We start from the raw sequence: 13,370 nt of genomic DNA, 5'->3' as shown, positions 1-13,370 counted from the left end.
GGAAGTTGGTGAAGACGACGCTCTGCAACGCACTTTTATGCATCCTGGCCAATCCCTCGCCGTGGGTATGTGCCATTAAGCCTGAGGACATCATCATCATCATCATTACTGAGGTAAACAACAGCAACAACAACAACGTTAGAGGGGGGTGCAATTTAACACGAGGCGTGTTCGGACATTGAGATTACGCCCTATACTATAAGATTTTTGCCTGCAGTAGAAGGTTCTAGGGTTCCATGTGATCTTTTAGTGCTCATAGGACTGTTTAGCCTGTGGAAGAGCCGTTTGACAGACCGCCACGCAGAGGGCGACGTTCATCGAAGTCTGTTCAGAGAGCAGTGTGGTAATGTGCGAGGGGCATATGCTGCGCAGGATCGACCTCCTGCCTGGCTGCCTTTACTCGATGCATGTCTGTGTCTCCCGGGATTTTAATGTACAGGCAAAGTGAGAGCAGGATGCTTGTGTGATTGTGAATGCTACCTGGATAAGTCGGGCTTGAAGCCTGTCAGGGTTGGTGAACTTCCATGCAATAAAGAAAACTACGGCGATAGCCTGCAGAGGTCTTTGAAGCTGATCTGTTCGCTCTGTCGCGGGTTCGACTCCCAGTCGTGGGTACTGATGTGATTTGTTATTACCAGGCTATGATGTGATTGTTATGGCTAGTGCTTTCGCAGTAAAGGACCTAAGCGGCGAATGTCCTTTAAATGAGACCATTCAACCAATGCCGCCGCGGCCATGACGTCATGACATTAAACGAATGTCATGACGTGGCGATACACCGCCTTGCATCTGCCAGCAACCTGCGTTACCAAGCTAGCAGTAAGCTTAAGGCGGCTAATGGCGGCGTCAGACAATCGTTCGACTCCATTCGTAAACAGGTCTACTTTGAGGGACATCTGCCACTTCCTTGTTTAGTTGTACCTCAATATAGCAAATTCTGACAGAATCACAGCTGAACGCTGTCCATCAGTCGACATTGTTTCATCAAAACAGACAAACAACAAAAAATTGAGCTCTTCCCGTTCAAGGAACTCAACCAGTGCCGACAGTCACACGCACCCCGCTTGCACTTGGAAGTGCTGAAACGGCTGGCGTAGGTCCCCGTACCAGTAGGAAGATGAGAATTCTGGGATTTTGCAGAGAATACGACTGTAGCGATAATGCAAAAAGAAAAGAAAATTTGGAATGCCTACGCCGTGGTGCACAAATACCTAAGCTGAACGAAGGTTTTCCTCTGACTTCAGAGAGAGAGAGAGAGACTCTTTAGTGAAATGCAGAGAATTTAGCCGGCGTTTAAAAATCGCTGGCATGCTACTCTGCGTAGGGAGGAAAATTTGGGAGATAAAGACTGAAGGAGAGCAGTGTGGAAGAGGTAAAAAAAAACGAAGATAAAATGCGGCCATGAAATGGGTACTAAGGATGCAATGGTGAAGGATAACGCACAGTGCCCCCTGGTATCCACAACTACTAACACCAATGTCGTGTAGCCACCACTACATCATCTTTTCACCTCTTCCGACTGGTAGATGTTGTGTGGGGTGTACGGGATCCGTGCAACGGCTTTCAAGCTGGATATAGAAAGCGTTGATTATATAGAGAATACATGCAATATGTAGGCTACTGATCGCTCATGCCGCGTAGAAGTCCTCAAAAGCAAGCCGGGAATTTACAAGTAATTTTTGAAAATTTCCATTCCCGTTCCTTGCGGCGACGTCTGTTGTTGGTCTTTTTTTTAAGGCAAAGGCCTCTCCCTTTTCTCTCCAATTAACCCTGTCCTTTGCCAGTTGCGGCCACCGTACCCCCGCAAACTTCTTAATCTCCTGCTCCCGCCGAACTTTCTGCCGCCTCCTGCTACGCTTGCCTTCTCTTGGTATCCACTCCATTACCCTTAAGGACCAGCGGTTATCTTGCCTTCGCATTACATGCCCTGCCCAAGCCCATTTCTTCCTCTTGGTTTCGACTAGGATGTCATTAACCCGCGTTTGTTCCCCTCATCCACTCCGACCGTGCGTACACCTATCATTTTTCTTTCCATAGCTCGCTGCGTTGTCCTTAACTTAAGCTGTACCCTCTTTGTTAGCCTCCAAGTTTCGGCCCTATAGGTGATTACCGATAAGATACAGCTGTTGTATACTTTTCTGCTGAGGGATAATGGTAAACTGCCATTCATGATCTCAGAGAACCTGTCATACGCACTCCACCACAACTTATTCTTCTAGTTATTTCTCTCTCATCATCCGGATGAGCGGTCCCTGCCTACCCCAAGTAGACATATTCTCTTACTACTTCCAGCACCTCGCTACCTATTGCGAACTGCTGCTCTCATGCTAGACTGTTGAACTTTTAGCCCCACTGTTGTTAGAAGCCTACAGCGCCGGTGGCTACTTTCCCCTTTTCGCCGGTAACTACCGAGTCCGCGGGAAGTCTGGAGGGGTTAAGAATGATGACAGCCCGTCGCGTGCTTCGGACGCTGTCCGCTGTCCAAGCGCCGTGGGAAATTGGGGAGTAAGACCGCGAACAGCCTTGACAGGGTCGCAAAGGGCCGACAACCTTTTCCATTGAGGAGGGATGAGCTCTCAACTGGGGGGGGGGGGGGGGGGGGGAGGTCATAAGGATCGGCGACTTCTGAAACCACTTGACTGTCCAGCTAAGCGGTGGGGTTCTGATTACTGGCAGCAGTGACAGTAAAGCATACTCGGGGGCGCCTCGATGGGTCGCAGGTGTATCGAGATGCACATGCGAAACCGCGCGCCCTGCATGATCCAGAAAAAGTGCGTGGTTCGCTGACTCGGACTCTGGCGAGCCCTGGGCTCCGCCCACTTGTATGTCTAGAGCCATTGGACTGGTATTACCCGAAATTGGGCGAGAAGAGATTTATTAGAGCTTCGCCAAATTACCGAAGGGTTTAAAACCAGCTCCAAATAAAGAGCACGGGGGAAGGTGCGCGCCGAGTCTCAGTCTCGGCTGCTTTCAAACAGCCTTTCTTGTAAAAAGCCTTTTTCTCCTACTACTTGCATTTTGGTTCAGTCTTTAATAAATCAGTTTTGTGTGTCAAGAAATTAGAGTTGCTGCCCCAATCGGCAACGTGTCTCCAGACGAGCGGACGAAGACGCGAAGTGCTCTTCGTACTGCTAACCTCCGTTATACGATCATCGACCAACGTGCCATCGTTATTCGTCGCCATCGACAGGCATCTGACGAGCCCAACCGGCCATTCCGACGTTTAACAGAAAACTTAACTCCCACCGTTCTGCTCTGCCTGTATAACTCATTAATCATGATTTGCAGTTCATGTCCTGAGTGAATTAGCAAGACAATGTCATCAGCGAATCGCAGATTACTTAGGTATTCTTCATTCGCTCTTATCCCCAACTGTTCCCATTCCAGGCCTCCGAGCACCTCCTGTAAACAGGTGGTGAGTAGCATTGGCGATATCGTGCCTCCCTGCTTGACACCTTTCCTTATTGGAATTTTATTGTTGACTTTATGGAGGACTATGGTAGCTGTGCAATCGTTTTAGATATCTTCTAATATTTTCACATAAAACTCTTCTGCACCCTGATTCCGCAATGCCTTTATCACAGCTGAGGCTTCCACTGAGCCAATTGCTTATGGTCTATTGTCGAGTATCCTTTACGAAAGCCTGCCTGATCATTTGGTTGATAGAAGTATAATTTTGTCCATACTCTATTAGCTATTACCTTAGTAAATACCTTGTAGGCAACGGGCAGTAGCCTGATCGGTCTGTGATTCTTGAAGCCCTTGACGTCTCCTTTTTTATGAATTAAGATAACGAATTAAGATGGCGTTATTCCAAGATTCTGGCACGCTCGAGGTCACAAGGCATTGCGTATACAGGGTGGCTAGTTTTTCTAGCAAAACTCTCCTCCATCCTTCAACAAGTCTGCTGTTACCTGATCCTCACCAGCTGCTTTCCCCCTTGGCATTGCTCCTAAGGCTTTCTTTACTTCCTCCTTCTTTACTGGCGGGATGTCCCATCGCTGTGCTCTACTGCCTCTCTCATTAAAGTTCTGATTATATTGGCTAATGTATCGATTTGTGTAGAACTCTTCGGATAATTTAATTATGTTATCCATATTGCTAATGACATTGCCCTCTTTGTCTCTTAGTGCATACAAGGTCTGTTAGAAAAGTATCCGACTTTATTTTTTTTTTGCGAACACCTGTTGGATATGAAACAAGCGCGCTTACAGCAGCCGACCTTGAACCCTCGTGCGCATGCACGAATTTTTTCCCGCCTGCCGATAGCGTCAGTCGCTGGGACGCAGCGTTTGAGTGAGGCAGTGCGCAGTGCTCTCGTCGGTTTTTTGTTGCAAGGAAAATGGCGGAGCCAGAGGAGCAGCGCTACTACCTCAAATTTTGCCAGAAACTTGGCGATAGCCCAGTGGAAACCATTCGAAATGTTCACACGGCTTTCGGTGATGATGCTGTGAGCAGCACACAGATTAAGCAGTGGTGCAACTGGTTTAAAGACGGCCGCACATCTGTGGAGAGAGAGCCACGCTCCGGTCGGCCATCAACATGCCGAAATGACCAGGTAATTGCCGAAGTGAACGCTGTGGTGATGAGGGACTGCTGTGTGACTATCCGAGAAATTGCGGAAGAGGTGGACATCAGCAATTTTTCTGCACATTCCATTATCACCGAAGATTTGGCCATGGAGAGAGTTGCGGCGAAATTCGTGCCGAAGCTGCTGACGGTGGAGAAAAAGCAGCTTCATGTTGAAGACTCACAGGAGATGCTGGATTCCACAAACAGTTACCCTGACTTCACCGACGCCGTAATCACTAGTGACGAGACTTGGGTGTACGGGTACGACCCGGAAACCAAATCCCAGTCGTCACAGAGGACGCATTCCACGTCACCAAGACCAAAGAAAGCCCGCCAAGTGCGCAGCAATGTCAAAGTGATGCTGACTGCTTTTTTGACTCCCTCTGTGTGGCACACCACGAGTACGCACCCCACAGGATCAAAGAATGACTAAAGAGTACTACAGGGATGTCCTCCATCGCCTACGTGGTGCTGTGAGGCGCAAGAGACCGGAATTGAGGTCAACAAGAAATTGGCGCATCACTCGCGGTACTGCTCCTGCACATTCCTCGCATTTGATTCAGACTTTTCTGGCGAAAAACCAGACTACTGTAGTTCAACAGGCTCCTTACTCTCCTGATATGTCCCCCTACGACTTCTGGCTGTTTCCTAAAATCAAGAGGCCATTGAAAGGAGCGCGATTTCAGAAAAGAAAGGACATTATGGCTGCAACGACAGCAGAGCTAAATTCCATTCCGAAAAGGGCCTTTTCGGAATACTTCCAACAATGGCAGCACCGCTGGGAGATGTATATGGAGTCCCAAGGAGACTACTTTGAAGGTGATTAGGTTTCTAACGCTCCAGTTATGCCAGTTTTTTTTCTTCGGCCAAAGGTCGGATACTTTTCTAACAGACCTCGTACATCTGGTTTTTATTAGGGGTGTGCGAATATCAAATGTTTCGAATACGAATCCAATACGAATACTTAGTTCCGAATATCGAATAGAATATCGAATAATCAAGGAAAGACGCATTTAACCACTGCAAAACATTTATTTGAGCACCCAAGAACATCACAGTTCAACTATCAATAAGTAAATGAAAACAAAAGATGTGTGTGGCTGCACAGAAAGTATCGAAGTCTAAAATATTAATCTTAGAAGAGTGAAATTTTCACAGAAAATGGCTAGTACACAGAACTGATTGAATCTAGCATGCCATAAGCGCAAAAGCGCGTTGCTGGGATGAACATTAAAGGTTGTTGTGAAGGAAAACCAGCTGCTCCACATGGTCAGGCAGGAGTCGTTTCCTTCTAGCTGAAACGACTTTTCCAGCCACAGATAATTCCCTCTCACTTGGCACTGAAGTGGCAGGTATTGCGAGGTACTTCGTGCACAGCTTTGACTATACCAGCTTCACAGGTATAGCCACAAAGAAGCTCACAAGCACAGTCAGCTACGGCATGGCCCAACATTACGCATGGCTCTGGACGCCGCCATGTTGTTATGCCTATGTCGATTAGACTTGCGCACCGAAATGTACGCCAGTGCTCGCATTAAAATATTCGGCTAAATACGAATATTCGCATGGGATCGAATAATCGAAACAACACGAATACTTAAATTTCGAATCGAATACGAATAGCAAAAATCTAATATTCGAATTATATTCGAAAATTTAGAATATTCGCACACCCCTAGTTTTTATCTATGTCTAGTTTTCTCTTCACTGTTTTTCGGCTACCTCCGTTCTTTAGAGCATGCTCGATTTTCTTCATGTTAAACTTCCTTTTGTCGGCTACCTTGCATTTATTTATTAACTTCGATAGCTCTGCTAGTTCTGTTCTTCCTGTGGAGTACGCGTACTTTAGGCAGAATAGAATTTCTGTTCACCACAAATCTTGTAGCGTCAGCGTTTGTAATCTGTGGCTGTAGAATGAAAGGAAATCAGATGTGTCTATTAATAACTTGCGAATGAAGATACCATAGTCATGTTTAACAAGCATAGATAACGGAAGAATTTTCAAAGAATGCAGCAATGACTGAGCGTTTGAATCGAAAGAGCTGAACGTTATGACTCGGACTGCTTGATTCTGAACTACTTTTAAGGATGTCAAATGAGTACAGTAAGTGTTATCCCAGCATACGATACATATGAGAGATGCGAATGTATGAACGAGCTGTGAATTGTAAATAATGTAGGCTGAGTAAAGTACGAACGGGAGTCATACTTCACTCAGTAAAAAGTCGGAATGCCTTTTTTAATGCCCAATATCTCTGGTGGCACGTAAGATAGAAAATTTGTTGCTTCGAATCAATACTTATCAATATTTGGCCCCACCGCGGTGGCTCAGTGGCTACGGCGCTCGGCTGCTGGCCCAAAAGACGCGGATTCGATCCCGGACGCGGCGGATGAATTTCGATGGAGGCGAAGTTCTAGAGGCCCGTGTACTGTGCGATATCAGTGCACGCTAAAGAACCCCAGGTGGTCTAAACTTCCGGAGCCCTTCACTACTGCGTTCCTCATAGCCTGAGTCACTTTGGGACGTTGAACCCGAATAAACCAATAAACCAAACTTATCAGTATTTGGGATTTTCTTACCCTCAGTGACACAGGGACACTTTAACATGCCAAACCGACATATGCGTGGCAGAGGAGGTTTCTGAACTTTTAAGCACCATACTACAGAGCAATGTTTCGATGACAAAAATTCCTATTGACAAGTCGCATACGCGTTCTAAAATAACCATGATAAAAAAATTGTAGCAATATGTACAATGAATAAGCATGTTTTTTTTTTCGTTTCATTTCATTTCATTTCTCGTTTCATATACAAAATATTCATGTCGTCTGAAACAGCTTTTTATTATCTGTACAGCGCGAATGTCTTCTTCCTGTCGGATCAGATTGTCCAGAAAACAACTTAGCTCGAATAGTGTTTTCTTTAACAGCGCGAGATGTATCGCGTTCAACGCTTCAGAAGTAATGCTACGCAAGAAAGCATTTCTTGACCAATGTTATGATACGCAAGTCCTACGACGACCCACGCGTGGCTCCGTTCCGTTATCACGTGACCACCCTCTGTACTTGACCGCCCTCTGCACGGCACTCGCGCTGCCATCGTCGTGTTCAGGTGGGATGCGTCCTAAGGGAACAGGGCTGGGAAGGGTGGGGGGGGGGGGGGGGGAGGGGGGGAGGGGGGGAGGGGGGGTGTGCTTGTCCACACCCTGCATGCACCCTACCTCTCGCTTCTTGCAATCTTTTGCTTCATTTGGCGGAACGCGTGGTGGTAAAGAAGCCCCAAACGTTTCGAAACGCCTCTCGGACGCCGCACGTAGCCGGGAGGCGAAAGCTCATGCGGTGGATCCGACGTACGGATCACGCGCTTGAGTCACTGCCCATGAACGCGCTGCCCGATAACATCCGCAAAATCCATGCCCATACATTTTATGAGACAACGTTTACGGCAGCAGGCTTAATAAGGGAGACTCTAAGATAGCAACACCGCCTTTTTTTTATTTTTGCTACTGCCAAACGCCAATGTGCCATAAGAAGACTTGCATAGGACTCACTGCCAATCTACCTGTTAGCAGTTGTCTACTTGTGTATCTTGTAGTAATGTGCTACTGCTGGCATTTTTCAAATTCTTGTACCACTTGTAAATCTGCATACCCTTAGTATGCAGTAGAAAAACATTTTTGCTCAATGACTGCGTTGCTTTTATTGCATGGATCCATAAGTAGCCTTTGATAAATGATACAGACAGTGATCTATGTGTGTTGTTATAAAAAGTGAGCATAATAATGAATTTGAATAAAAAAATACCAGTGAGTAATAAGCACTGCAGCAAGCAGCATGCAGTAAGCAGGCTAGCAGGGTGCTGCCATGTTGTCAGTGTTAACCACATAACCTTCATACACACTGCTGGCTTGGCTGGCCGGCTGTCGAGCTTTTGAGTCCCGGCTAGCGCATGTGTTGTATATGCATTTGCGAAATGGGGATTCCCGCTAAGTAGAAGAAGCAGATGGCTCTGCTGAACTTCGCGGCCCCAGCCCACGGGCACCGGAGATTAATGGCGGACGTAAAAGCCCATTGGCAATGAAGCGAACTGCACGTTTGTGTGCAGTTGCCGCTTGCCAGAGAGCGTGGATTGAACGAGCGTTCACGTCAGCCGGACTAAAGCTCTCAGTAGGAATGATGCAAACTAACTTAATTAGGCAGCAAATGCCCCCGAGGTAATGAACGCATGCTGAAAGAAGAATGCGGCTGGGATTTCCACCAACGCCTTTGCGCAGGGCTTTTATGCGTTTCCTGATACGTTAGGAGGCAACCCGAGCTGAAGTGACCAGCCAAAATCTATCCCTGTCGCAGTCAGATTGTTCGCTGACTGTTGTATCATGTACAAAACAATGAAGCCCTACCTGGCGCTTTGGCTCAGTGGTTATGGCACTCGGCTGCTGCCCCAAAAACGCGGGTTCGATCCCGGCGGTGGCGGTCGAATTTCGATAGAGGTGATATTCTAGAGGCCCGTGTACTGTGCGACGTAAGTGCACGTTAAAGAACCCTAGGTGGTCGAAATTTCCGGAGCCCTTCACTTCGGCGTCCCTCTAGCCTGAATCGCTTTGGGACGTTAAACTCCCGTAAACCTAAACCTAAATTAAGTCATCAAGTGTCCAAGAGGGACTATCCACTAATCTGCACGAAATATAAAATTCGTACGCCGAGGCAAATGGTGCAAAACACGCACAAGTTTGTAATTATGTCTGTTACCAGAAAGAAAATGTTCCGAAATATCCTCTCGAATTTATTGCAGGTAGGCTAGATAAGAGAGTGCAAAGCACAGTATATTGGCGTGATTGTTACTTCCAACCTACGTTGTATACATAGCTGATGTGCCTCCAAGGCATAGGAGGTAATTATGCACTAAGCCTGAACTTCCGTAGTGCAACTGCCGTTGTAAAAGTAATCGCTTATAGTGCCCTAGTAAGACCAGTCATTCAGTATGAGGAAACTGCGCGGGATCAAAGCACCGCATCTAACAAAATAAAAATTTAACAAGTTCAAAGATGCGCTTCTCTTTTATTTACAATAAATACCACCGCACCCACTCCTTTAACAACATTTCTTTACTCATTAACAAGGTTTGGTTTGGTTTATGGGGTTTAACGTCCCAAAGCGACTGTGGCTATGAGGGACGCCGTAGTGAAGGGCTCCGGAAATTTCGACCACCTGGGGTTCTTTAACGTGCACTGGCATCGCATAGTACACGGGCCTCTAGAATTTCGCCTCCATCGAAATTAAACCGCTGCGAATCCGCGTCTTTCGGGTCTGCAGCCGAGCGCCATAACCACTGAGCCACCGAGGCGGCTTAAAGAAGTTGAATCAATATTCGTGACTGAGTGTCGAACCCGCGGCTGTGCGAACAGACTGAATTGAATTGAGTTTTATTTCGGATTGTCAAAAATCCTGGAGCCCGGAGCTAAAGGCAGATGAATTCTGTCTGATGGGGCCCCGGGCCCCAAGCAAAAAAAAAGAAGAAAAACGTAAGTACAGATATACGTTTACAGCAGCAACACAGTGGGGCAATGTTTAAAAAAAAAATTAGATCAACACAAAATAGGAAATGAATGAATAGACTGAAGCATAAGACAAGCATTGCATGAAACACTACACAGCGGACAAGGCCTTAAACATAACGTATCGAGCAAATAGGGAATGAGAAAACCGCGTTAAATAGAAACAGTTGAAGGAAGGTAAAGTTTAATAACACTTTTAAATGAACGAGCAGTTTTTAAATACTGAGACAAAGTGTAAATGAAGGGAAATTTATTAATTAAGACCGAAACCGCGTACGAGGTCATCTGCGTACCGTAATTTGTCCTAATGCAAGGAGTGACGTACCGTGTATATCTGAGGGAGTGTGGGTCATGTTTAATGAATGATGTTTGAAAGAATTCAGATTCAGTTTTATTTCTTTGTAAACATACACAGCAGTTTGAAGTAAAATAATGTCTTCTAAACGAAGTATTTTCGATTTCAGAAAATAAGGCAATGTGTGGTCTTGCGCTCTTAAAGAATAAATGGCTTGAATTGCCTTTTTTTTTACATAGAACAATGAGGCAAGATTTTGTTTTGAGGTGGTACACCAGACTAGCAAACAATACTTTAGTCCAGATTCTATTAGGGAATAATACAGCATTGTTTAAAGCCAGACGGGTAAACAATTTCTATATTTGTTGATTTTGCCTAGGGACCTTGAAAGACTTGTTTTTAAGTTTGCTATGTGGGCAGTCCAGCATAGATGCTCAAGGTAAACGACGCTGAGAAATTTTTTTGATTCTTCTCTTTCCAAGGAACAGCCTGCGAAGCTAAGGCTGAAACCATGCTGAATTGATTTGTTTCGCGCGGGAAACAATACTTACTTACTTTTTAACACATTTAGTTGTAGCTGATTATTTAACCATTGCTCCAGTTCTACTAGCCAGTTATTGCATTTTGTTTCTAGGTGTTAAGAATTTTCATCAGAAAAGAATACATTAGTATCGTCCGCACATAATGCAACCTCTTGTGTCAGTGGGATGTGAAGAAAATCATTAATATATAACAAGAAAAGGAGGGGACCTAGCATAGAGCCTTGCGGACCTCCATATTTTATCATTCCCGAAAATGAGCGCGCACCATTAATTTCTGTGAGGGCCGTTGTGCTGGTGTGCACTAATAAGTTGTAGTGGTGTACCTCTAATACCATACATTTCCATTTTTTTTCAGCAGGGTATCGCGCTTAACTGAATCAAAAGCCTTTCTAAAGTCCAAAAAATGCCTCCGGTTCGTTTCTGTTCCTCTAAGCTCTTCGCGATGGTATCTCTGATCGAAAAAAGTACGTCTTCGGTTGATTTGTATTTTTGAAAACGATACTGCTTCTCAGTAATTATGTTATGTTTGAAAAAGAAGCTTGAAAGTCTGGCGAAAATAACTTGCGCAGCCACCTTAGAGAAAACGGGGAGAAGTGAGATTGGGCGGTAATTACTGAAATCATATCTTGGTCCACCTTTATGAAGAACGATGACTCGTGCTTTTTTCATATCTTCTGGAAAAACACCAGTTACTAGCAAGCGATTGCATATACGTGCTAATGGGCCATAAAGAGCTCGTGAAGCAGCCTTAATGGCCTAACATTTATGACGTCGTAGCCAAATGAATGATTAGATTTAAGGGATGCGATTACCTTCAGTACCTCGTCAGCATCACAAGGTTCCAGATACATTGACGAACTCAAGGCATCTTGCCGAAATCCAGCATTGCTGCTCCCCCGGAAAGGGAATTCACCCGAGGAAAGGAAGTTAGAGTTAAACATATCTGCCAAATCAGTGCCGCTATATTCTGAACCATTAACGTTCACGGAAACTATGGTACGTTATGCATTTGGAGAGTTAAGTGTTCTGAAAGCCTCCGATATCTTCGCTGTGTCATGAGTATGCGCAGCATCAGAAAATTTCGCTGTAAAATACTGTAACTTGGCTTTTTTGTAGGTAAGAATTTAGTTTGTTTCTCGTTTTTTTGTACTCTTGAAAATCCTCTTTTACTCGTGTTTGCAAGAAGTGTGCAAACATTTTATCCTTTTGTTTTATTCTTTTATACAAATCTTTTGACACCCATGGTTTTCTGGATTTTTTCTGAGGGGTGGAATTAGTCTCCGGGAAATCTACATAGCAGCAGTCTTGAAATGTGGCCAAGACGAAAACATAAGTTTTGTTGGGATAATTCTCCTCATAAACATTTTGCAAACTCCGAGTCATGATTAAATCGCAAAACTTGTTAATATTGACATAATTCACCTTCATGCATGGCTGCTTTACTACATTGCCTCGCTATAAGAGCCGCTCAGCGAGACCACAAGGCTATCGCCGCAGCCCTTTAACAAGGAAATCAGTCGTTTACTACACCAAAAATGCCTGCGTATGGTCAATAACTCGATACTCATTGACGTCCACCTGAGCGCAGCCAATAACTTCCTTATTATTAATGCCTGCGTATCCTAAAAAAAAATGCCACCAGTTCCTGCTAACCTTTTTGTGCTAATCGAAAAGGAACCCAGAGCATTTTAATATAGCTGGTGCTAAGCTTGGGGAGAGAAATGCGCGCTGAAGGTTAGTCGGAAATAAGTTTGAAGCGGCCACTCACCGATCTCTGGTCGAGTATTCCGCCGCCGCGAGAGTGGCGAGGAGCGCGGTCGCCGCGGCGACGAAGGTCGCGGCCCGCAGCCCCGGTTCCATGCTCGTTGCCCTCGCTGTGGCACTCCGAGACGCACAGCGCAGCTCTGGCCGGTGTCGCACGCTGACTCCTCCGCGGCTGAATGGACGAGCTACGCCCGCTCTACTCTCCGTACGCGGTCCGCTCGGCCGCAGCTGGGCCTCGTCTTCGGACCTGACGGCGGGCAGATCTCGCGCCAGGCGCCGCTTGCCGGGCCTATATCCTGAGCCGCCCCTCCCACCTCCGTCACCGCGGTGTCCATTGCGGTGTCCGGTTTCCTTTCTCTAGTCCGGAGGTCCGACATATGCCGCCCTCTGTGCTTCGCACGTTCCCTCTTTATCGGGACGCCGGCAAGGGGCTATTGGGTCAAAATGTGACATAGTTAATTATGGTAACGTTCAGAGACTGGATGGGAGCTCAGAAATGGTTAACAAACGCGAGTTTCTGGTATCCTAGCTGAAATTCAATGCGAAAAGAATGTAACCGTTGGTCTGTTAGCGTAATGTACTTGCATGCCCAGAAACTCTGGACGAGCTCATTTTTTCAATGGGATATCGTTTATAATCGTA

At 45.9% G+C, this 13,370-nt stretch overlaps 1 protein-coding gene across 1 annotated transcript in view; it reads right to left on the bottom strand.

The window, feature by feature from the left end:
* The window catches only part of LOC149339730 (cubilin-like), a 153,201-nt gene extending 140,245 nt beyond the window's left edge, over positions 1-12,956 (bottom strand). The window contains exon 1 of the mRNA XM_089548402.1: positions 12,733-12,956. Coding sequence (XP_089404528.1) covers positions 12,733-12,824 — 92 coding nt within the window. The 5' untranslated portion in view covers positions 12,825-12,956. The remainder of the gene's footprint in view (positions 1-12,732) is intronic.
* Between the last annotated feature and the right edge of the window lie 414 nt (positions 12,957-13,370).

The sequence above is a fragment of the Amblyomma mixtum genome, chromosome 6 (genome assembly GCF_055824585.1).
Source record: "Amblyomma mixtum isolate Tamu chromosome 6, ASM5582458v1, whole genome shotgun sequence".
Taxonomy (NCBI): Eukaryota; Metazoa; Arthropoda; class Arachnida; order Ixodida; family Ixodidae; genus Amblyomma; species Amblyomma mixtum.
The sequence above is the reverse complement of the archived record's forward strand: the minus strand, read 5'-3'. Positions and strand labels throughout refer to the sequence as shown.